This window comes from Mytilus edulis, chromosome 11 (assembly GCF_963676685.1).
Source record: "Mytilus edulis chromosome 11, xbMytEdul2.2, whole genome shotgun sequence".
NCBI classification, from domain to species: domain Eukaryota; kingdom Metazoa; phylum Mollusca; class Bivalvia; order Mytilida; family Mytilidae; genus Mytilus; species Mytilus edulis.
In genome coordinates, this window is record NC_092354.1 from 40,669,622 (window position 1) to 40,696,883 (window position 27,262).

Genomic DNA, 27,262 nt, shown 5'->3' on the forward strand with positions numbered 1-27,262 from the left:
AGATCCTCACATGCCTCATGTACAAAATGTAATTAGTGCGAATGTCTTCGAATTTTCAGGTCAAATGTGTCTAAGATGAACTTGGTTGTTATATTATATCAGCCCCAAACTTTTTATTTTTGTATTTTTTTATTATAAATTATTGCTTTTAACTTAAAGGCCGTTACCTGTCAAACTCATGTTAACCGATTTGACTAAAATTCTCATATTTGATTTATAACATACTAAAACGTATATCATCCAAATTACATGTACAATATAAAGTCTAGTCTAAAATTAAAAGTTAATAATGTATGCACTCGATAAAACATATAAGAATTTCGTGTGTATTAAAGCCTAGACGCCATGTAATTTACTATCGAAGAAAAGAGTAACGTCCCCTTATGGAAAGTGTCTTGAAAATTCTGCTCCGTCAAAAATGAGGAAAAAGGCCAATTTACGATGTTTTTTCATTTGGATTTTTCGATAATGTGCGACTTTTCGACTTTCATCATACTGTGAGTTTTGAGTTTTGAAATATAACTTTTTGCAAAAAGATAGACTTGATAACTATAGTATTCTCTTTGTTTACCGTCTAAATAGTAATCACATTACACAACCAAAATCTACTCACAAATTATGTAAGACTCGATAAATGTTATATACAAAGTAGTTACGCCAAAAGGTATGCGATTTAACCTTTGAACTTTATAACTGTAAATAAAGAGGTATCCAAGGGGAGAACAAAATGTCTTTTGCCGAAACAACAAAAATTCTTGCTGAAAGCCGTAAGGTCATAGAGGATGGCAATGAAAATAACACGGCAACTCTCTTAACATTAATCTTAAGTGTAGTAACATCTGTTGAACATAGTATACAAAAGATTGAATCTGGTATGGAAAGTATAGAGAAAATAAAGACAACTGTCACACTGCTATCTGCTGATCTGCGTACACATACGAAAAATTTGAAAGACTTAGAGGAAAAAAGTAATTCTCTGGAAACTAGCGTACAAGCTATGAGTGATATGTATGATCAGTGTAAAACAGAATATAAAACTTCGTCAAACCAAAAAAGCGCTCTCAACAAAAAAGTTGACTATCTTGAAAAAAAGTTGGAGCAAAGCCAAAAAAATATCTGTCAATCGTCTACAAAACAGGTACAAGACGATGAAATAATTGAACTTAAAGATAAAATATTAGACCTCCAGTGTCGAAGTATGAAGAATAACCTCACCTTCACAGGCCTTTGTCATTCAAAATTTGAAAATTGTGAAAACAAACTCCGAGGATTCTTACGTCAAGAATTAGAAGTAAATCACTTCATTGAGTTTGGAAACGTTCATCGCTTTGGTAAGCCTGGTCTTAATGGTGCTCGCCCGATCGTCGCTCGATTCATTTACCACAGCGACCTCCAATTTGTGCTTAATAACGCCAACAAGCTGAGAGGTGCCCCATTTGGCATAAGTGAACAGTTCCCTCCAGAAATTGTGAAACGTAGGAAAAAACTATACCCGGTAATGAAAGATGCTAAACAACAACAAAGGGATGTAGTTCTCGTCCGGGACCGCCTGTATATTGATGAACAACTATACAATTTACAGGAAGATGACGACTTTGAACGACATATGGAAAGTGACAGTGCTGTAAATCAAGCTCCTCCGTCACCATTGAGGTCACCGCCGAACAACAGAATAACGCCAGATAAAAGACCAACTAAAAGACGTCGTCAAAATGGTACAACGCCGAGTTAGGGATGTCAGGGAGAACCCACAAGTACAAGTCTTATTGTAGATAATTCAAACTGTTTTCATCATTATGACATTAATAAACCTGTTTTGAATGTTAACAAAACAAAATTAAAAAGTAAAATTGATGAAGTTGATCAAACCGAAAATATTGACAATCAAAATGTTATTGATAAAAATGTAATTATGTCTACAGACAGTTTCTATGATACAAATGCTTCTTTTGATATAGAAAATTTAGATATTTCAAATAATTATGGTTTAAAAAGTATATCTCCTGATATGCTCAATATTTTATCACTTAACTGTTGTGGAATTATAAAAAAACTACAATATCCTGAATTTGAAAATTTGTTAAGAAGTCATGACATTATATGCTTAGTTGAAACCAAACTTGATGATAGAGATGAAATAAAACTACCAGGTTATATATTTAAATTTAAAAATAGAAAAAAAAATTGCAAAAGTGAAATCTGGTGGAATACTACTTGGTTACAAACAGAAATATGAACACTTCATTGAAGTTATTGATACAGGTAGCAAGTTTGTTTTTTGGTTCAAGATAAGTTCTAAAATTATGAACACCGATACAGATACAGTTTTTGGAATTGTGTATATTCCACCAGAGTACACGTCTTATGCATCTTGGGATGCTTTTAGTCAGATAGAAAATGAGTTTCTGGACTTGTCATCAAGATATAAATTTGTCAGTTTGGTTGGAGATTTTAATGGTCGAACAGCATCAGAGAAAGATTTTCTTATTTTAGATTCTCATGATCCTTCAAATAATTTCTCTGATTGAATAGAAAATAGTGTGTCCATTTTGGACTTTTTAGATATTCCGAGGGAAAGAAAAAATAGAGATATTGGAAAAAATAAATATGGTTCTTTATTATTGGACTTTTGCAAGGGGAATAACTGTTTTATACTTAATGGGAGGATAAATAGTGACAAGGAAGGAAAGTTGACTTGCAGGAATGCAAGTGTTGTAGATTATTGCATTAGTAATGTGAATTTTATAAATAGATTTTGTACTTTGGAAGTAGTAGATTTTTCAAAATTATTTTCTGATGTACATTGTCCATTGTCTATTAGTGTGTACGCAACAAATGTAGACGGATGTGAGGTACCTGATTATATAGAAGAAAGTGCAGAAAGGATAAGAAAGTGGGACAGTGATAAATTGATAGAATTTCAGCAAAATATAAACCAAGGTAAAATAAAAGATCTTTTGTATAATTTGAAAAAACCAAGGGTTGATGTAAATGTCAATATACATGTTGAGAAACCATGTGAAATTTTTATAGAAAGTGCAAAAGCTACATTTGGCATTTCTCATAGTAAAAACGGGAAAACACGTCAGAAATCGTTTATGAATAAACCCTGGTTTAACCGAGAATGTAAATTTGCGAGACAAAATTATCGTAAATTTAGACGAAAATTTAAAAAAAATCGAACTACAGTAAATAGATCCAATTTGGCTGGATCTGAAAACATATACAAGAAAACTCTCGACAAAAATCATAGATTATACCGGCAAAATCTTCAAAAAAATTGAAAGAATTGAGAACCAAAAATTCTAGAGACTATTGGAAAGTACATGTACTTAACCAGGGAAAGCGTAAAAAACAACCGGATATCCCAATAGAGAAATTATTTGATTTCTTTAAGGATCTAAATGCTTCTCCGACGGATGATAATGGAGCTGATTTACCACCTCTTGATGAAGACCAGGTAAATCAGCTTAATTATGATTTGAATTTGTATATAGAAAAAGGAGAAATTTTGAAATGTATTAAAAATTTGAAAAACGATAAGTCTGGTTGTGAAGATGCTGTTATAAATGAATACATAAAAGCAACTTCAAACCAGCTTATCGATATTTATGAAACATTATTCAATTTGATATTTGATACTGGATTTGTACCAGAGAGTTGGTTAGTTGGTAATATCATACCAATATTCAAGAATAAAGGAGACCGAAATAATCCTAAAAATTTTCGGCCAATTACCATTGTCAGTTGTTTGGGTAAACTATTTACGGCTGTTCTAACCGCGCGTTTGAACAAATATTCTGACGATTTCCTAATTTTACATGAAACACAATGTGGCTTTAGGCAAGGCTATAGCACTATGGATAATTTATTTATATTACATTCTTTGTTTGAACTTCTGAAGAAAAGAAAGAAAAAACTTTATTGTGCATTTATAGACTTTGAAAAGGCTTTTGAAAAAATTTGGAGGGATGGACTTTGGCATAAACTATTGTTAAACAATGTAAATGGGAAAATGTTAAATGTGATTCAAAGTATGTACAAAAAAATTAAATCAAATATTATTTTTAATAACAGCAAGTCTGATTATTTTCCGTGTAATAATGGGGTAAGGCAAGGGGAAAATATGTCCCCTTTTTTGTTTGCAGTTTTTTTAAATGACTTGGAAATTTAAAAAAAAAAAAAAAACTGTAAGGGCCTTTTCACAGTTATAGAAGAATTAGAACATGAACTTGAAGTATTTCTCAATATCATTTTATTACTATATGCTGATGATACTGTTCTGATGTCTGAAACACCACAAGATCTTCAAATACAGTTAGATTTTTTTAATAAATACTGTAACTACTGGAAATTAAAATTAAATGTATCCAAAACCAAAATATTATGTTTTTCATATGGAAGATTACCGGACAATTTACACTTTGTTTTAGATGAACAAGAAATAGAAATCGTTCAAGAGTTTAGTTATTTGGGTATCTTATTGACAAAAACGGGAAATTATAAAAAGGCGATTAAATCACAAGTTGAAAAAGGGACAAAAGCGATGTATGAGATACTAAAAAGGGGGAAATTTCATAGCCTATCAGTTTCTTGTCAGTTAGATCTTTTTGATAGAGTAGTAAAACCTGTTCTTTTATATGGATCAGAAATATGGGGATTCAGCAACTGTGATATTGTCGAAAAGGTTCATCTAAAATTTTGTAAGTTGCTCCTAAATCTGAAATCTTCCACTCCAAACTGTATGATATACGGTGAGCTAGGACGTTTTCCTCTCTCTATTGATGTAAAATTAAGGATGATATCCTACTGGTCTAAATTAATCATGGGAAAGCAGTCAAAGTATTCATGTATTATTTATAAGCTACTGTACCACTTGTATTGTACTAAACACATAGATTTTAAATGGTTAATATGTGTTAAAAATACATTCGATGAATGTGGATTTTCTTATATATGGAACACACAGCTCTTTTTAAATGATGTATGGTTGAAATATAATATCAAAGTAAGATTATGTGATCAATTCAAACAAACATGGAACGAGACTGTTCAAAACTGTTCCAAAGCCTTGAATTATCGTATTTTTAAGAATTTATTGTGTTTTGAAGAATATTTTAATATTTTAGACGAAAAAGATTTTTTGACATTATGTAAATTTAGAATATGTAACCATAAACTTCCAGTCGAACTTGGAAGATGGTACAATATAGAAAGGGAAAAAAGAAAGTGTAATTTATGTAAGCTAGATATTGGAGATGAATTTCATTACATTATTAATTGTTCACATTTAACAGAAGAGAGAAATAAATTTATAAATCGAAATTTTAGTATAAGGCCAAATATTATAGTATTTACTGAAATTATGTCGTCTACTCATTAATTTATGTAAGTTTATACGAATTATAAACAAGCGAGTGTGTCCTCCTGAATAAGTTCTTTTTGTCTTTGTTGTTGTTGTTGTATATATTGTATATTTATGTTTATGTAGTTAATATATTGTATTATACATGCATGTCTTCTCTGTATCTATGTATTTGGTGATGAGAATAAAGATATATAAGTGACCTCTGAAGACTGCCGACGGTTATAATAACCCAATTAGACATAAACATAAATGTAAATAAATATCAATCTCGCGCAATTGAACTAGATTTGTTTGACTAGATTTGTTTGATTTCATGTTATAGCTAAACAAAATAAGAGAATAAACTTCTTTTTTTCTATATAACACTTTTTTGTGGATCGAATCATTCAATTAAATGGTTCACCTTTGATAACTTTCAATGTCGACACTAATTTTTCTTTTAATGGCTGAAAACCAGTTATACATGCGAAACCAATCTCTAGCAAATGTGTTAAATTATGAATACGGATTCAATAAGGTTTGATTATTCACTTGAAAAAATTGTCTTCTAAAATCGAATTATTATTACGTAATATTATATTAGTAATTATAGAACCGAACAAAATCATATTCTGTTTTTTTTAATATCTCGTAGTTAGTGCCCCTTGAATGGGTTGTACTTTCGTTTTATAGACAGCTGGTTTCCTGTCCTTTATCTGTTTAGATCTTGCAACCTGCATAGAGTTTTGTAATGGCGGGAAGCATTATAACTGTTATCTTTAAACAACTGATTCTCACGGAGAGCAAAAGGCATCCATTGTTAGACTTAATTGATTGATATTTAACGTCACTTTCTTTTAGCACTTCTGCTACATATTTCAGGGCGATCACTCTTTATTGGAGAGAAAAAAAACAGTTTGCCCATAGTTAGCCACCGACCTTCGGCAGGAAAACTGATAAATTAATCTTATTAAAAAGCGCCTGCCACATACGTGGTGTGAACCCACAAGCACGATTTTGACACGCTAGTTATTTAGTAGTTCGGCTACTCTAACAACTTGCCCACCGATGATCTGCAGGGGCGGATCCAGCCACTTTAAAAAAAGGGGGGTTCCCAACCCAGAGTATAAAAAGGGGGGGGGGGGGGGGTTCCAACAATATGCTCCCATTCAAATGCATTGATCGTCAAAAAAAAGGAGGGGGTTCTAACCCCCGGACCCCCCCCCCCCCCTGGATCCACCACTGCTCTGTTATTTAGATGATGACTTTAATTATTTATTTCACTGTTTATTGCGACTATACTATTGAATGATAATTTGCCGATAAGAATACGGAATCAATAAAATATTCAAAATAACAAAGTTAATTCTAGAAAATTTAAACAAAACAATACATAATTGTTTCATTTCGAATTTTTAGCGTATGTACAATGTATATGCTTGTACGGTGAACTCGACTATAACAGCTTGTTTTACCGCCTTTTTCATTTATCAAATTTATACTTAACCAGTTCGATGGTTATATTATCTACACAATTTACATGTATAAACATGATAGCAATGTTTCTAACATTTTGTCTGATATTTTGTAGATTATTGTTAATGTTAATTGAGGAGCCGTTGTGGACACTTTATTGACATTCATTTCAAATATTGCATATCATAAACTGATTGTTGTGCCATCTCAATCCTTTTCATTGGTTTATCTTATCTATTATCCAGAAATGAAAAATGTGTGCACCACATTTTTTAGATTATTTCGAATAGATTGAACAATTTGTTGTCCTTTCCTTACAATTTATTTAATCCAAAATTCAAATGTCCATATTGTTAAGGGGTAAATCAAAGAAAAAAACTGATGATGTCACGATCACATGACAACATTATGTCCATGATCTAAAAGATAAAAACCTTCAAAAGGTTCAATCAATCAGAAGACGTATTACATCCAAAATAAAAATATAACTTATTTTTGTGAGGCTGCTGACCAAATATGAAGTCATTCTCAATCTGGTCTGTAGTATTTAGAAATGTTTGACGAAAATTTAAAATTCATTCAATGTATCAACATATATTTTTAAGTATTGGCAATATGGAAGTTCGTGTCTGGAATAAACCAAAGGTGCTCACACTTTTAAATATATTACTTTCTAGCTGCTGATAAAAATATGAAGTTATTCTGTTGAGTGGTTTACAGGTATAGTGTGACGAAATTTTTTTTGGAGAAATAGACAAACGGACAGACATAGAATAAAATTCAAAACAGTGTAGCTGTGGCCATTGATTGACACATTAAAATCATCCATTGACTGGGACAATTTACGTGAACGTTTGTCTGTAACGACCACTGTTCACGACGTACCTACGATAGACATTTAAACTGTGGGGTCACCAAAGGTTTCTTAACGCCTTTAATTATAAAATAATTCGAAAAATTAATCAGGAATAACCTTTGTGTTTTGATTTATATAATTGATATAAATCAAAATATCGTGTTATTTCTGATTAATTTTTCGAATTACTTTATTTAGGTGTTGAGAACCTTTGGTGACCCCATAGTTTAAGTGTCTTTAAAAAGTACATAGTGAGCATTGGTCGTTACATACAAACGTTCACCTAAATTGTCCCAGTCAATGGATGATTTTAATGTGTCAATCAATGGCCACAGCTACACTGTTTTGAATTTCATTCTAAGTACATATTGATTACAATATGAGCCCCACTTTCAGTGTTAGAAATAGACGAACGGACAGACAGAAGTACATATTGATTACAATATGAGCCCCACTTTCAGTGTTAGAAATAGACGAACGGACAGACAGAAGTACATATTGATTACAATATGAGCCCCACTTTCAGTGTTAGAAATAGACGAACGGACAGACAGAAGTACATATTGATTACAATATGAGCCCCACTTTCAGTGTTAGAAATAGACGAACGGACAGACAGAAGTACATATTGATTACAATATGAGCCCCACTTTCAGTGTTAGAAATAGACGAACGGACAGACAGAAGTACATATTGATTACAATATGAGCCCCACTTTCAGTGTTAGAAATAGACGAACGGACAGACAGAAACACATATTGATTACAATATGAGCCCCACTTTCAGTGTTAGAAATAGACGAACGGACAGACAGAAGTACATATTGATTACAATATGAGCCCCACTTTCAGTGTTAGAAATAGACGAACGGACAGACAGAAGTACATATTGATTACAATATGAGCCCCACTTTCAGTGTTAGAAATAGACGAACGGACAGACAGAAACACATATTGATTACAATATGAGCCCCACTTTCAGTGTTAGAAATAGACGAACGGACAGACAGAAGTATGTATTGATTACAATATGAGCCCCACTTTCAGTGTTAGAAATAGACGAACGGACAGAAAGAAACACATATTGATTACAATATGATCACCACTTTCGGTGTTAGAAATAGACGAACGGACAGACAGAAGTACATATTGATTACAATATGAGCCCCACTTTCAGTGTTAGAAATAGACGAACGGACAGACACAAAAACATATTGATTACAATATGAGCCCCACTTTCAGTGTTAGAAATAGACGAACGGACAGACAGAAACACATATTGATTACAATATGAGCCCCACTTTCAGTGTTAGAAATAGACGAACGGACAGACAGAAACACATATTGATTACAATATGAGCCCCACTTTCAGTGTTAGAAATAGACGAACGGACAGACAGAAGTATGTATTGATTACAATATGAGCCCCACTTTCAGTGTTAGAAATAGACGAACGGACAGACAGAAACACATATTGATTACAATATGAGCACCACTTTCGGTGTTAGAAATAGACGAACGGACAGACAGAAGTACATATTGATTACAATATGAGCCCCACTTTCAGTGTTAGAAATAGACGAACGGACAGACAGAAAAACATATTGATTACAATATGAGCCCCACTTTCAGTGTTAGAAATAGACGAACGGACAGACAGAAACACATATTGATTACAATATGAGCCCCACTTTCAGTGTTAGAAATAGACGAACGGACAGACAGAAGCACATATTGATTACAATATGAGCCCCACTTTCAGTGTTAGAAATAGAATGTTAAATTCATTTTACTGAAAATATGTGTTGGGTATACACATGCCTAAGAAATAACAATCTATATGTATGTATTTGTGTTTATTTAAACATATAACAAAATACATAATAGAAGACAATATATGGACGGTTTCTGTTTAAAATCACAAAATTTTGGACCTTCAATAAACATCATCAAAATACTATAACATCTCAATATAAATGCGTAAAATAAACTAAACATACGTAATATATATATTTAACATCACTAAACGATATCATGTAAAGTTAACTTCCTGTATTGATATAATGTAAAGTTAAGGAGGTTTGGTATTATGTAAAGTCAACATCATATATCGATATCATGTAAAGGGAACATTATATATCGATATCATGTAAAGTTGACCTCCAGTATCGATATCATGTAAAGTTAACATCACATATCGATATCATGTAAACTTAACATCACAAATCGATATAGTATCAAGTTAACATTTTTAAATATCGCGCACAGTAAAATCACATAAATGTATCGTGTAAATCTAACATCACATATAAATATCACAGATCAGCTAATCAAATTTATAACTTTGGATAAATAGTTTAAAAATAACAAAAATATTGAACAGAAAAGGAAAAAAACCTAAAAAATATCCCAGAATCACAGTACTTGCAGCCTTAGGCGTTACTGTATGATTCATACTAGAATCCGTCAGATACGTACGTCAAATATGTGAGAGTTAACGTGACAACAGTCAGCGATCGCTCAGTAAATTAATTATAAGCACGAATCGGACGGATAAAGCATATTATAAAAATTCTTATGTAAAACGAACTCCACAGTATGACGGTAAGTTGGAAATTGATCTTTAAACACATAAGAGACAATACCGGACAAGATCACTTGTATTTTTATTAGTTTTTCTTTAAAATTTTTGATCGCTTTAAACAAGTTGTTATTTGAATTTGTGGAATTCATAAATCAAACTTATATTTCATATATTTATTAATAAGAGGAAATCACAGATGACACAAGACGGAAATGAACAACAGGAGTGCACCATGGCTATATCAACACCACCAACGCGGAAAGTTGTCTTAACACGTATATTCGAAAATAGAGGATTCAACCACGGACGAGCATCTGTCTGCCTTTTTAGAAGAGTATGAAGCATTGCTACCCACGAAAAAGCGTAGGCAGTTAAAAAGCAGAAAAGACAAACAGAAGTTAATATGTTGGACGACGATGCCACATAGAACAGTTATTTTGAGGAATAAGAGAATATTCAAATCGGAAAGTCCCTTATTAAAAGGCAAAATCAAAAAACTCAAACACATAAAACAAATAGAGAACAACCCTGGCACATATTCCTTACTTGGTACAAGCATTTTCTTATGTAGAAAATGATGGGTTCAACATGGTTTATCGGTTGCTCCCTAACATAAAACTGATACAGTTTCTAACAGTAGCTGATACAAAATCCATATATATTAACGTAATTATAACTATAACTATAAAATAAACAGTTTACGAATTTTACAATTAACATATTTCACATTTTAAAGGACAAACTGAAAGTTCATAGCAAAATCATCGTTAACAATTTGATTTTGATTTTTTTTAATCTTTCGAAAGACTGTTTCATAACTGTATCTTTTTCAACAGTTCCACTGCTTTTCATATTTTCTAGACCCTCAATGTACCGCATCTGCCACTATAATTTTCCCATATTAAAAATCTACGCATTATTGTAAGCAAAGTAATGATATCATAAATATTGCAAAATCACATGGCGATTTATCCTATAAGAATATCACTTGACAATTCATTCTATTGCAAAATCACATGAGGATTACTCCTATTAGAATATCACGCGACGATTCATTTAAAACATCACTTGAGGATTGATCCTATTGCAATATCATGTGACGAAAAATCCTACTGCAATATCACGTGACGATTAATTTTATTGCAATATCACGTGACGATGAATTTTATTGCAATATCACGTGTGTATCAATGTCTATGTTTTACACTGATCACTCAATGAATATGTTGCATTCGGAACTCCTTGTTACGTTTTTGTATTTCTTCCGTTAAGTCGTCTCTTCCACATCTCATTAAGGCGCCATTCAACGTAGAGACCTGTAAAGACATAGAAGTATGAAACATTATCAAAACAGTTGACAAAGTTACTTACGGGATGTTCGTTTTTAAAAAGTGTAATGGGAGATAATTTTGCTTTTCAGTGAAAAAAATGCAAGTATCAAAAGCGATAAGCATACTGGGCATAAAAAAAATGTAATATGACGGATTGAGCAATGTATGTGTCATTCTTTTGCTTTAGAGGTAGACAAGTACAAGTATGTGTAAGGATTCAAAGTCATGCGTCAATGCGTATTTGCAGTCTTTTTTTTTTAGTTTAACGTACTTATGAACAAGTTTTGTTAGAATATTGTATAGAAAGATTTTTTGGAAATCGGAGTTTTGAAATTGATCAGTAACACGGCTGCACGTTCTTGGCTTGTCATGTTAGCTTTTTCACTCTTGTTACATGTATAGCGTGAAAATATATTTGAAATTGTCGTTGTGCATCAAAAATCAAAAATATACTTCAATTTATCTAAGATAACTTAATCCAAAAACTAATATATTCAACGAACCTTATCAACTGCCTTTGGCATTTTCTTCAACCAGCTCATCAGCATCTCGTACCGTGCGTCCTCTTCCGTTCCGTCGCTGATTTGTATATTTCGTAATATTGCTTGCATCCGTGCACGGCTTACATTCAGTATTTGAGCAAGTCGGCGCCATTCCTCTCCCATTTCAACAGCTAAATACCTCATAAGATTTTCATTAATTGGATCAGAATCGTTTACTATGGTAACAGGTGCTTTCACTGGAACAGGCGATGACTCCAAATTGTACTGAGAAAAAAATGAAACAAATTTAATAAGATATGACTTTAAAAAATGTATACAAATATGATTTTTTTTCTGTATTTTTTTTTTTGCCATTTTTCTCTTTTCTTTTATATAATTCGTTGCTATTATTTCCTATTCTTTATATCAATTTGTAAATGTTTCTCTAGATGGGTACAATGTTTAACTATGAGAATAGCGGTTGTCACATGTGGAACAGAATCTGCATATCCTTTCGGAGCACCTGAGACCGTGTACGTTTTTTTATTAGGTTCTTCTGTTTATTCTTTGTTATGTTCTGTTTTGTATTTTGTATCTTTGGTCGTGTGTTTGTCTTTTTGATCGTTTTCCATTGTTTGACAAGGCGTTGCCAGTTTGTCTTTTTGATCGTTTTCCATTGTTTGTCAAGGCGTTGCCAGTTTGTCATGAATTTTAATATCTCTTTGATATTTTCTGCGTCTCTGTTAAATCTATACAAAGTTTCATCTTAGTACTTGAAAGACCCACTATTCGGTGCAATGACGATCTATAATAAGTTTGTATTTGCAGAAATAACATTAAGGTGGTACCTAACTTCTTCTTCTTCTGGAAGTCCACCCTATATGCAGGGTCACCGCATTTAAAAATATTGTTTATTTTTAAAATTGCGTTATTTAAAATATACACTATAGGGAGATAACTCTGTAAAGTCAGCTAAACGTTTTATTTACATTGTGTTGTAAAAGGAATATTAAGCTTCTCAATGATCAAAGTTGGTGTTTGTCAAATTGCTATATAACTAGTGTAATTTTTCTGACAAAACGGTTGGTTCAAAATTTATAAATTTTTTATATTTTTGTCAAAGGGTCAAAGTAAATACTTTGTCAAAATTTTATAAAAATTAAACGAGCCAAATTAATTTTAGTGAAAGTGTTGGGTACCACCTTAAATAGAATAGGTCACCTGATTTTGTTAGTGAACATACAGATTATTACTCCAGTAAATAGTTCAAAGTTGATAAATATCCTACCTTCGGAATATTTATTGGGATATCACATAAATGTTGTTTGATCTTTTCTGTAATGGCGGTCTGTCCAATTTCGTCTGCGACAGACATTTGTCGTTTGGCTTTCTTTTCCTTCACATCACAATAGCACCGATAAATTTGTATCTTTCCGCGATACACTCGGAAGTTCTTTTGTAAGTATTTGTCCACTTCCGAAAGGTAAACTTCCAGTTCCGAGATAATATTTGAATTGTACACAAATAAAGGTGGTCTGTTTGTAGTGTCACAAATATTCCCCCTGAATGCAATCTCGATGTGATCTCCTTCATTGAGGTTTATAACAGGACTGGGATCGGGACCTTCAATATATCCTTTTGCCGCCATTTCTTTGGAAGTTTTAACTGCTTTGTTTGCTGGAACAACACTGATAAGTGTGTCATAAGGATCATCGCTCCTAGAAATATTACATAATATAGTCACATTTACTTCATTCTTAAACTAGTGAATAAATTTTAAACAGAAATGCAACGTTGATCTTAAATACTTCAGTTTTATTTATGATCAGATAGGCATAAACAAAAAAGGTACACAAGTCCAATAGACAGATCAGAACATCAAAACATACAAAATGTAAATCTTCTAAATTTCAGATCAAGAGTCAATATGATCACTTGATATGACATATTAGGTACTCAAAGTTGGTATTTTAAATTGTAGCCAGATAAATCTCGACAACGTTATGAAACTACCAGAGTCTATCATGTACTATATTGTATTGTTTAATTGCTTAATTCTCTGTCCTGAATATTCTTGCATTCATTTTTGTACTGTATTCCTGTCATCTAATGGTGTCATTTTAGTGTTATGTCTAACATTGACATAACAGTGCGAGGTTTGGCTATCCATAAAAACCAGGTTCAGCCCACCATTTTTCTTAAAATGTCCTATACCAGTCAGGAAAATGGCCATTGTTATATTCTGTTTGTTTTACTTTTTAGTGTTGTTTATCTGTTGTGTCGTTGTTCTCCTTTTATATTTGATGTGTTTCCCTCAGTTTTAGTTTGTAACGCGGATTTGTTTTTTCAATCGATTTATGAATTTGGAACCGCAGCATGCCTTTATCTATCAAACATACTGAATTAAATTGAAAAATAAAGAATAATGGAGCGTTTTTACGTCATTGTTAGCGAATCTTGGACACACATTTATTTGCAGATTGACTGTATTATCAATAATAACATACCTTTGTTTAACAAGAACCTGTGCAAATCTCTGTGACAAGAACTCGGATATTATATTGGCCATGAGAGCAACTGTATCATCTGGTGTGTTCATACGGGTACGAAGTACCATGAAACTGGAAATATAAAAACAAAATGACGTGTTATTGTTTATCCTCCTTCAACTATGCACAAGAAATAAGGAGACGAGGGTGTTAATAACAACAGGCATGGCCTTCGATATAAATGATTCAATACTATAACCGTATTTATAATCCCTTTGAGTAAAAGCCAGAATTGTTATCTTCAACGTACACATACAGATACAGAATGGCATTTTAAGCGACTGTCATATAAGTCATTGGTTTATGTAGTTATAAAACAAGGTTTAATCCACTACTTGTACATCAGAAAATTCCCGAACCAAGTCTTTTGTTATCAATCCGATTCAGGTTTAGAGCTTTTGATTTTACCATTTCATTTTGATAAGGGGTTTTGAGTTATTTTTTACGGAGTTCGGTATTTCTGTTGCTTTACTTTTGATAGTTGCTTTCGGAATTGCTCGTCGTGACAAATGGTAAATTGAATCAAAATGCAAAAAGCAATTGCAAATTTTCTGTTATCCCATGGCGCTAGTTGTATACGAAAGACAGCGAACAAACAACATTAGTAGATGACTTTCCACCAGTGTCTATATAGGGTACATTTTTCTTACCTATCTAAGGGTTTGGTCATATCGAACTGCAGTAAATCTAACTTGATCTGATGAATATGTATGTTCTCCAGAACTGACCATTTACCATTTGATGATTGGGTCAAAAGGTAAAGTAGATCATTCTCATCATCTACAAACGGTAAAATTATGTGTAAAACGTCATAGACATTGGATGATTAGGTCAAAAGGTAAAGTAAATCGTTATTATCATCATCTACAAACGGTAAAATTATGTGTAAAACGTCATAGACATTGGATGATTGGGTCAGAAGATAATATAAATCGTTCTCATCAAACGGTAAAATTAAATGTTAAAACGTATTTATTTGTTTGTAGTGACTTCGTTGATACAGGATTGATGCTCACAAGAAAGCTATTAAACCAATAGTTCCAAGTTAAGTTGAAGTCATCCGTTCTTAAGTTTTACAGACGCCATCACGTGTTGGTTAACCGTTTTGGAATATTCATTTCACAGATTCTAACGGATAGGTTAACAATTTCGTAATTACAACCACGTACCCATTTCCTGAATGTGAAATACCAAATAAGACTCATTACCGGGTTTGTAATAAAATGAGCAACGTGATTAGTGCCACATGTGGCACAGGAATGTTAAGTGTACTATGGTCTTTTTTCTTATTAAGCCATGGTGTAGTCTGTTTATTTTCCACATACGAGTTTTAATGTCCCTTTGGTATCTTTGGCCCCTCTTTTATTTCCCTGAATAAGAATACCGATGTTCACTACACCACTACTTTTGATTTTGACCTGTACCTGTCAGATAATGGAATCCTCTTGCCTTATTTATAAGGTAGTGTCATTAAAAAAAATCCCCACTAACCCCTACTTTTGTTTATATAATTACACACATGTATTTAAAAAAATGGAAATCTTATAAAATATTTGTTTTTTCATTGTTTTTAAGGGAAAACAATGTTAAATTGTTCACAAAAGAAGATTTTTGGTATATGAAAAGGGTTCATTGAAATTACAGACGAAAAGATTAATATTGAAATTCAACGACACTTACCATCGGTATGCGCGTAATCTCCCATATACCACTTTGTTTGAACAAATTTCTTTTCCTCCAATTCATTCATAGCTTCTTCTTGTTGCTGTTGGTACTTTTTCTTCTTTTCTTCCAGTAGTCGCTTCTTCTCTTGTTCTTCGTCATACGTGACGATTACCGGTCGAGCTTGTTTCATCTTATCTTCTTTCATTTTTCTCATTTGGGCAATCTTTCTTGCCTTCGCTGGATTTGGTGGACATGGGATCGTAACCTAGAAAAAAAAGACTTTTTTAAAACTTACATGATATTAATCGGTAAACAAAAGATGAAGACTGGTGCCTATGATGAGTTTATTAAAATCATTTTTCGATGATTTTACGAAAGACGATTAAAAACTTATTCATATACACCATTAGATTGAACTAATGCAGTATTTTCAAATTTATCTTCATTTACACTTTTTTGTTACTATATTAAATTCGCAGCTTATATTTCATTATTCAATATTGTGCAATGAACTGATAAAAACTTTCCCAAGTTTGCCTTTAAGTCCTGGGGAAAGAAACAAAGCATACACAATTTGAAAACATAACACTTAGTACTTACTCACGGTTATTGATATAACACTAAGTACTCACGGTTATTGGTTTAACACTTCGTACTCACGGTTATTGGTTTGACACTTCGTGCTCACGGTTATTGGTTTGACACTTCGTGCTCATGGTAATTTATTTGACACTTCGTACTCACGGTTATTGGTTTAACACTTCGTACTCACGGTTATTGGTTTAACACTTCGTACTCACGGTTATTGGTTTGACTATGTCGGCTCCTTCTCGTGATATTTTGATGATAGTACTTGACTTAATGTAATACACTTCGTACTCACGGTTATTGGTTTGACGATGTCGGCTCCTTCCCATGATATTTTGATGATAGTACTTGACTTAATGTAATACACTTCGTACTCACGGTTATTGGTTTGACGATGTCGGCTCCTTCCCATGATATTTTGATGATAGTACTTGACTTAATGTAATACACTTCGTACTCACGGTTATTGGTTTGACGATGTCGGCTCTGTCTCATGATATTTTGATGATAGGACTTGACTTAATGTAATACACTTCGTACTCACGGTTATTAGTTTGACGATGTCGGCTCTGTCTCATGATATTTTGATGATAGTACTTGACTTAATGTAATACACTTCGTACTCACGGTTATTGGTTTGACTATGTCGGCTCCGTCCCATAATATTTTGATGATAGGACTTGACTTAATGTAATGCACTTCGTACTCACGGTTATTGGTTTAACACTTCGTACTCACGGTTATTGGTTTGACTATGTCGGCTCCTTCCCATGATATTTTGATGATAGGACTTGACTTAATGTAATGCACTTCGTACTCACGGTTATTGGTTTAACACTTCGTACTCACGGTTATTGGTTTGACTATGTCGGCTCCTTCCCATGATATTTTGATGATAGGACTTGACGTAAGGATGTGTTTACACTCTGGCTTTTTCTGTTGTAGTTCATGTATGGTGGTAGAATCAACAGGCTGGACCTAAACATAAATTTATTTTCCTTGCAATTAAGTTTCAAATCAATAAAATTATTTTTGAAATTTTGATTTGAGTGTCTTTGTTCTTACATTTTTTGTACACATTATGAAATTGAGAATGGAAATGGGGAATGTGCCAAAGAGACAACAACCCGACCATAGAAAAAAACAACAGCAGAAGGTCACCAACAGGTCTTCAATGTAGCGAGAAATTCCCGCACCTGGAGGCGTCCTTCAACTGGCCCCTAAACAAATATATACTAGTTCAGTGATAATGAACGCCATACTAATTTTCAAATTGTACACAAGAAACTAAAATTAAAATAATACAAGACTAACAAAGGCCTTATGGTCCGGATTGAGGTCCTTTCTTACATTATTCTTCGATCAATATTCTAGAATTATTTTCTGTATTCTTTATGTATGTTGCCCCTTTTTTTTTATTGTCTTTATAACTTAGCACCCCATCATTCTCGTTTCTTTATATATTTACCATATTCATTTTCTATTAATTTATTGTTTTCCTTTCATTCTCAACTTATTGTCCATTATTTATCTAGTCTGTAAATAAACTTATCATAGATACCAGGATTAAATTTAGTATATACGCCAGACGCGCCTTTCGTCAACAAAAGACTCATCAGTGACGCTTGATTCCAAAAAAGTTAAAAAAAAAAAGGCCAAATAAAGTACGAAGTTGAAGAGCATTGAGGACCAAAATTCCTAAAAGTTTTGACAAATACAGCTAAGGTAATCTATGTCTGATTAAATTTCAAATCAATAAAATTATTTTTGAAATTTTGATTTGAGTGTCTTTGTTCTTTCTTTTTTGTACACATTATGGTCCGGATTGGGGTCCTTTCTTAAATTATTCTTCAATATTTTAGATTTTTTTTAAATAAAGGCAACAGTAGTATACCGATGATCAAAACTCATAAATCGAAAGAAAAAAAACAACAAATCCGGGTCACAAACCCCATCCAGACCCTCACACACGAAATGATAATTATTCTTTGTCCTCTGCTAAACACCATTTTTTTTTTGTCAAACTAGATCAGGATATCTTTTAAAGGACCCTACCCCTTTTGAAGTTAAATGGTCGTTTCCTAAACAGCAAAACATTATAAGGTAAAGTAGAACATTCCTTCACAGTAATATTTGTCGGTCATATATTTTTCATGTTTACTTTGTCAAACTACAGCCTTTTGAAATAAGACGTATTATGCATCCTTTGTCATATGATTACTATATTTGGAACAATGTTTTCCCCGTCACTCGAAGCCACAAACGAAAAGGAAGATTACATCGAATTTTGTTTATCATTGTATATGACAAACAAGATCAAATGTTAATTTAGGTCTTTTAAGATTGCCAAATATTGGTTTGTACGTTTTGACAACATGGACTACATATATATTAAAAGCTTTAATTATGAAATACAAGTATATAAATAGCCCTATATTGAGTGTGGTTTGGGGGTGGTGGATAAAGATTTATACATGTACATAGCATCCTTAGTATTTAACTGACATTTCAAAAATATTTCTCTTTGTTCGTACTCCTTATATATGAATTAATTATACAAAAAGTATGTCCAAATAAAACAAAAGATATGTTTAAAGTTTCCATACCCATAAAGCGTTGTAAACCGAATATTTGGCAATAAGATTAATACCGCTTAATGTTATTTAGAACGACATTCTTTGCAATTGTGCATAAGATACTTTTGTAATGAAGGTTTTCCCATTTGCTTGTATTTCAATCATTTCCTAAAACGCATTTGAATTGACTGACCTTAACCTTGAAATTAGTATCTCTAAATAGTATCCCTAAATATATGATTGTTTTTCTGAAAAACGTTTATCTTGGTTGGATTTAATCTTGACATAAGTATATATCTAAATACGTACCTGTAGAAGAACATGTTCTCTTGATTTGAAGGTTTCTTTAGGTACAGTCAGAGTAACCCGCTGATCATATGATGAAGCAATTTTAGCTGATCTTTTTGAGAAAGTTATATAATCTCTCTTCAATCTTGTCATTACTGCAAACTTAGCAAAGGTTTTTAGCTCTGCTTGGGCAAATTTCGCTTCCTAAAAATAAAAACAAAATAATACATATTCTTGTTTAAATAAGATTTGAAAATGAATTTGTTTTCTTAACGGGCTAGTTCACAAGGTTCGTAACAGACGGGGAGAGCGGCAATTAAGTATATTATATTGTTGCGTATCTGAGCTCTTTTTCTTTGATGTTATTTTTTAATACTACATGCTTAACAAATAAACAACAAATAACATCACTAGCATTCTAGTGTAAACAAATTCTTTGCCTTCCTGATATCTAACCTGGTTATTATAAATTCCCTTGAAAGTTCATTACATCATATATGATGAATTACTACTGTAAAAAGGATTTATATTGCGATCAATAAATAATCAAAATAAAACAGGGTCCAATACTACAGTTCAACAAATTTTACTCAAAATCAGAACTTTCTCTTTACCTTATGATGGTCAAAGGTAACTTCTCTGGTTTCTAGATCGCTCCATCTTCCGTTAATTTCTGCTTTGATGAATGGTTCCCTTGAGTGTGCACTTGTTCGGGATAAGGTGAAAGGTACGCATATGTATACAGGGATCTAGAATAAAAATTATATCTCTGATATGATGTGTTTGAACTTATTAAATTCAAAAGGAGGAGAAAACAAAAACAACTTATCACGAAAGTATCAATAAATCAAACTGCATATGCCGTAATTTATTAATTTTTGAACTTAGGAAGCTAGATTTATATAAGATCACTGCTTTTGTTTCCTAATCCTAATTTTTAAATTACTTTTATATTTCCGCATATTTATTTACTCTAAGGTCTTATAGCTATATATTAATAATTGAATACTTGTAAATTTCGTATCTATTCTAGTAGCTATATATTTGTTATTATTTAATAACATACGTTTACACGAAGGAAATTACTACCAAAATTAGATAAAAACCCAGAAACGGACCTGAGTTCATCAATGGTTGTTATCGCTTGAGGATTAAGCTCTGGGCTGATGACTGTGGTGTGGACAATTTTCTGTATCTTGACCAACAAATTTTAATCTAGGATTGACCTTTTCACTTTTCTGTATATATATATCATTTAATATCAAGGTATTTTTCCTAGTTAAATCTTCTGTTTTACCACCCGGCGTGGGACAGGAGGAGACGAGCAATCTAACTCCCCATTACTTCTTCGATATAAATTACAGGTTTTATTCTAATTTTTTTGTTTTACTTTTAATATTTAATTAACTCTTATGTTTAACAGACAATTGAAAAGAATGTATATGCCTTGTGCATTAAACAAGAAAACAATTATAATTATACTTGGCAATGACTTTGAAAAAAGCTATAATTATACTTGTCAATGACTTTGAAAAAACCTATATCTATCCTGACAAAAATCGGTCAAATTTTCAAAACACAAAACTCTATTATTTATGCGTATACATTAATTTGAACTTGGCTGTAATGGAGAAGTTTACAACAGTTAACTATTAAGATATAAATTATCAAGATTGTATGGCACGCCACTATTTACTTAAGCTGTTGAACATGTCTTGGTTCAATCGTTAAGTAAATATTATTTGCACCTTTGTTGCATGTATAAAACGCACCTGTCATTAAGAAGTGCACGTAAGCTGATAAATGCTATCAATCAAGCAACTGTCAAAAACTAAGTGAAATTGTAAGAAAGAAAAAATCGAATTGCCACTGCATGCGCCTCTCCTACTTATTGTTTTATAACAAAGAATAGAACAGAACTTTCATTCATACATTTGTTCAATACTTATTTTTGATAAATCACTACCTCTACAAACCTTATGTAACTAATAAATAAGTAAAAGTATTGTGTTGGTACATGTATGTTGTGTTGGTACATGTATGTTGTGTTGGTACATGTATGTTGTATATTGTGTTGGTACATGTATGTTGTGTTGGTACATGTATGTTGTATATTGTGTTGGTACATGTATGTTGTGTTGGTACATGTATGTTGTGTTGGTACATGTATGTTTTGTTGGTACATGTATGTTGTTGCTGTTTTGCTGGCTTGTACCTAACATTTTTACTCTTAAGGATGTTTGCTCCTCTATTTTTTTTATTTATTGCCAGATTTTTGGAATCCTCTGGTTTTATACATGTATTGCCATTAACAAATTTTGCCTACTAACCCCCACTTTCCTTTTCATAATTTTATAACATAAAGTTCAAAAAGCCATATTTCAAAATCTTATAAAATCCTTTTTATCTTTTCATAGATTTTGAACTAAAAAAGGTGTCAAGGTTAAATGTATGAAAAGTCTAGAGAGAATTATTTCCAGCCAAATTTTCTATTGCTTATATTTCGAAAACAAACACACGGACCCTCCATTTTTTCTGCTTTTATTGTTTGTTTATTTATATACGATCAATTCATAACATTCTTTTAAAACGCTTGTTTTTTTTAAACAGAGTAGCGAACATCCTTAATAACGCAGGTGCGGTGTATGATTCCATCGTTTACATTTACGTACAAATGAATATGTATTTAATAAAAACGTAAATAATAACTTAATTACGTCTTTTTGTGATTTTTGTTTAGACGGCTTCTACCATAACATCTCGTTTTGGCTTAATAACACAGATGCGAAACATTTATGTTCATGTAATTAATAGAAAGTAAGTATACTGTGTATGTTGTGTTGTGGTTTTGATGGCTTATATCTTAAATCTTGTTTCAATTTTTTAATAACACAGCTGCGATACGATTTTATTTTACAAACTGGAGTATTCCCGGTGAGCAAACACTTTCATGGTTGTAGAATTTTATTGGAAAATATTGTATAATTTTAGAATGCATCTCGATTCATGTCATCCAATCAAAGACGAATATGCAATGCACATACATGTAATGTGAATATAATTATTTAACCACTTTAACTTACATCAAGTTTGCCGTCTTCAATCGTCGACGAAAACCTCAGTATACTGCTGACCAGTTCTTCCTGTGGGCCATAGGTCAGATTGCAATTTAGTTGACTAACTGGTTCTAACTCGACATGATCTGGAGAGAAGTGACCAGGACTGGCTCGAACAACACAGCCAACGTCGCCATTTTCAAGCACAATTCTGTTGAACAATTAAAAATACGAACTTAAAGCATTATACACGTTATATGGAGAAAAAATATTTGTGTCTCTCATATTTATCCTCTGATGTGCACATGGGGATCAAAAGATAATATGTAAAATATGCTGATGTCTAAGATAGAACTTTCTATGTTAAAGAAACCATACTGTGTTTCTCTTTTACATTAGAAAGATAGAGGCTGATCTGATTTCTTGTACATTAGAAAGATAGAGGCTGATCTGATTTCTTGTACATTAGAAAGATAGAGGCTGATCTGATTTCTTGTACATTAGAAAGATAGAGGCTGATCTGATTACTTGTACATTAGAAAGATAGAGGCTGATCTGATTACTTGTACATTAGAAAGATAGAGGCTGATCTGATTTCTTGTACATTAGAAAGATAGAGGCTGATCTGATTTCTTGTACATTAGAAAGATAGAGGCTGATCTGATTTCTTGTACATTAGAAAGATAGAGGCTGATCTGATTTCTTGTACATTAGAAAGATAGAGGCTGATCTGATTTCTTGTACATTAGAAAGATAGAGACTGATCTGATTTCTTGTACATTAGAAAGATAGAGGCTGATCTGATTTCTTGTACATTAGAAAGATAGAGGCTGATCTGATTTCTTGTACATTAGAAAGATAGAGGCTGATCTGATTACTTGTACATTAGAAAGATAGAGGCTGATCTGATTTCTTGTACATTAGAAAGATAGAGGCTGATCTGATTTCTTGTACATTAGAAAGATAGAGGCTGATCTGATTTCTTGTACATTAGAAAGATAGAGGCTGATCTGATTTCTTGTACATTAGAAAGATAGAGGCTGATCTGATTACTTGTACATTAGAAAGATAGAGGCTGATCTGATTTCTTGTACATTAGAAAGATAGAGGCTGATCTGATTTCTTGTACATTAGAAAGATAGAGGCTGATCTGATTTCTTTTACATTGATATGTAAGTGTACTTCTGAATCAACTTCAATTTGCAAATATAACTGTAGTAGACAGCTTTGTATATACATTTTCAAGACGACACTTTTGCCATAACTCTTCATAAACACAGATCCAATCATATAGAGGTAAATATCTCGGTTGCAATAACACAAAATTAACAATCTTTGAAAAGTTGTTATAATTATTCAAAAAGCCTCCCTACACGAAGGAAGCATTGCTTTCATTTAGCAATTTTGACGATATCTAAACAAATGAAATTAAAACCTTGTTTTCTTCCAGAATAAGGCCACAATTAAAAATATTTTGGTTTGCCCAAACCCTACCCAAAGGTTGAGACAGTGGGTATGTAGATAGGCATTTTCTTTTTTTTTCAAAAAGAGAAATTGAAGTATCGGGTGTTTATAAGTCTTCATGCCTATTTGATTAAAAAAAACTTCTTCAAATCAGGACAATAAAAGAATTTGAGTAGGCAGCTTTTTTCTGGGTAGGTAGCGTTTGGGCAAACAAACCTATTCTTTTTTTATGGCCTAAACAGCTACATTCATTTTATGTGTATAGTTGTTATATAATGATTTTGGTTAATAAAGATTATTAATGAATTTGCAATTCGTTTTTATACGAGGTACTTTTACTTTTATGATCATGATGAGGTTAAGGACGGAAAGTCCCGGCTTCTTTTTATAAGGTACTTTAACGTTGCCATGATGGGATACAGGACGAGAAGTCCCGACTGCATATTAAACAATCGATCATTTGTTGACTTTTACGTTGCCATGATGAAGTAAAGAACGAGAAGTCAATCGATCCTTTGTCGAGAAGATTGGTTACCTTAACATATATTAATGAACTTTTATCTTTTGGTCCATAAACTTTTTATTAACCTAATAAATGTCAAAGAATTCGGTTTCGTGACTTGACTTTTATTAGCGAATATCAAGCAATAGATTCATTCTACTCCGATAGAAACTAAATCAGATTAATGTTATAACGCATACAATGGTTGTTTAACTCTGATACAGGTCAATTGCTCGTTATCATATTTCATGTGTTTACCAGCAAAAATTATTCACTTAAAGTGGTACCAAACACTTTAACTAAAATTAATTTGGCTCCTTTAATTTTCATAAAATTTTGACAAAGTATTTACTTTGACCCTTTGGCAAAGTATAAACATTTCAAAATATTTGAACCAACCGTTTTATCAGAAAATTTACACTGGTTATATTGACAAAAATTTTGATCATTGAGAAGCTTAATATTCCCTTAACAACACAACGTAATTAAAACGTTTAGCTGATTTTACAGTTATCTTCCTGTAGTGTTAGGTACCACCTTTATTCTTCCCTTTTCACTATTAAGATTGACGACAGTGGAACAAAAATGTTTCTCTTTTATCCCCTAGCTTCAGCCTTGTTTTACTTCAATTTTAATAATCGTTGACCTTTTGGTAATCACTCATATAACTTTTGTTTTATATAGACAGCTGCACATGTAACTTTTTTTTCTCGTTCTACATAGCTATATAGCCTTTATATTAACTTTTAAAGAATATACGATTATTTTTAAATATTAGCATATGAGTAAGAAGAGATATGTGGTATTTTTCAATGACTAAGAAACCCACAAATACAAAAATTAATCAAAATCACATCTTAAGTGTTAAACAAAAGACACTTGTCGATAATGTATATCAAGCTCCTTATCTGTTTAGGCAATTAACATGTCTGGCTTAGTCATACAATATACATCTTCATTCAAGTACTGTTTGATTAATTTTAACATTTGCCGTGTAATAGGATTAATCAATTGAATTTAACGTCAATATCAGCAATATTGGCTATATCATGGCAGTTAGTTTTTAATTGTGAAAGAAGCCGGAGAGAACGAATAACCTTTGGTAAGGGAAACATATATTTTATTCCAAAAAGATTATACCCTCGTTTGGGTTTCAAACTCGCAACATCAGTGCTACTTAGATAATTGAATCATCGATGTGCCCCGTAAAACATGAAGAAATATACAAATTGGATTTTTATCGTTTTTAAGTTATAATTCTTGTTTACTTGAACTTTGTTGTTCCTGTGGGTGACGCTGATGGATACCCCAATTATCTTAATGTCATTAATGTTGTATTTATAAGAATAAACTCAATACAGATATAAAAAGTACTTACTCAAATGTAGGCCACTTTTCCCAAACTGCACTTTTCTCCACAAATCCTGATTCTTTCCTTTTCCATTCTGCTTCTTTGTCCTGTTTAGCTTGTTCTATCATTCGCTCTTCTTCCTCTTGCTTTTGAATAGCTTCTTCCATTTTTCTTGCTTCTTCCACTTTCTTCTTAGCTTCGTGATTTCTTTTTAATTCGATTTCTTCCTCAATTTGCTGTGCTTCGTCTTTTGCTTTTTGTGCGTATACTTGTGCTGCTGTAGCAGTACGTTCTGTTTCTACGGATAGTCGGATAGCTTCGGATAATTCCGCGTTCGCTCGGGCAACTTCGGCATTCAATTTTGCGAGTTTTTCCGTAAGTTCTCTCTGTTCAATGCTTTGGATTTCTTCCTCTGGAATGAAAAAAAAGGTCATAAGTCTTGTCAAATTACAACTGTTAAAATGCTCTATCAATTCATAAGTCTATTCTAAAAAAAAAACGTTATAGTTTTCTGACTGCCGGATTCTATTAACAAAATTCGTCCAACTAGCACATTAAAGCTGTAAAAACTCGTTCATTCAACATCAATGCATTTAGTGGCTTACAAAACTCATATTTTAATCAAATACATAAATTCAAATTTTAAGTAGTTTTACTTTAAAAGTTTATATCCGTCTTGATAATGATGTTTTTTTTCTAAAGTAGAAATAAAATTTTACGATACTATATTACGGTAATAGTGTTCTTTATAACAACGTCGCAACACTGAATAAAATTAAGAAATTTATTAGAAACTATATAAAATATCAGTTTCAGTAGGGTGTATAATTTATTAGTTGATTTAATTGCTATTTTGAACGTTAAATTACAGTTGAAAGTTTTACTGATGTTTAACACCGCATATATAAATAAAGATGAAAAAGAGTTTAATTCTCCAAAAGTTAAACTGACATGGCGCTATAGATATAAAATTAACATGAAAAAACAAAGATGACAGCTGTAAATGGGGAATCAGGGAGGCTGAACGTCTCAATCTTTATAACTATATAGCCACCGGGTAACCACACAAATACCCAATTAAAAAATTAGTAACAGAACTTATATATCTTTCATTAGAATAATATTTCCTTAATTCAAATCTTAGCAAT

The 27,262-nt window shown here is 32.2% G+C and overlaps 2 protein-coding genes across 3 annotated transcripts in view; one reads left to right on the forward strand and one right to left on the reverse strand.

The window, feature by feature from the left end:
• Positions 1-727: 727 nt before the first annotated feature.
• LOC139494260 (uncharacterized) lies at positions 728-1,732 on the forward strand. The gene has a single exon (XM_071282430.1). The coding sequence runs from the start codon at positions 728-730 to the stop codon at positions 1,730-1,732; it is 1,005 nt and encodes a 334-aa protein (XP_071138531.1).
• Positions 1,733-9,519: 7,787 nt separating this feature from the next.
• LOC139495578 (death domain-containing protein 1-like) overlaps positions 9,520-27,262 on the reverse strand; it is a 48,778-nt gene continuing 31,035 nt past the window's right edge. For both annotated transcript variants that reach the window (XM_071283854.1, XM_071283855.1), the window contains exons 3-13: positions 26,142-26,526; positions 22,825-23,008; positions 20,356-20,490; positions 19,763-19,945; positions 17,727-17,855; positions 16,305-16,554; positions 15,275-15,404; positions 14,583-14,696; positions 13,364-13,793; positions 12,097-12,360; positions 9,520-11,578 (exon numbers count right to left, since the gene is read on the reverse strand). In XM_071283854.1, coding sequence (XP_071139955.1) covers positions 11,477-11,578; positions 12,097-12,360; positions 13,364-13,793; positions 14,583-14,696; positions 15,275-15,404; positions 16,305-16,554; positions 17,727-17,855; positions 19,763-19,945; positions 20,356-20,490; positions 22,825-23,008; positions 26,142-26,526 — 2,306 coding nt within the window. In that variant the 3' untranslated portion in view covers positions 9,520-11,476. The remainder of the gene's footprint in view (positions 11,579-12,096; positions 12,361-13,363; positions 13,794-14,582; positions 14,697-15,274; positions 15,405-16,304; positions 16,555-17,726; positions 17,856-19,762; positions 19,946-20,355; positions 20,491-22,824; positions 23,009-26,141; positions 26,527-27,262) is intronic.

Coding starts and splice junctions, on each gene's coding strand:
- LOC139494260 (XM_071282430.1), top strand. CDS start 728: ATGTCTTTTGCCGAAACAACAAAAATTCTTGCTGAAAGCCGTAAGGTC.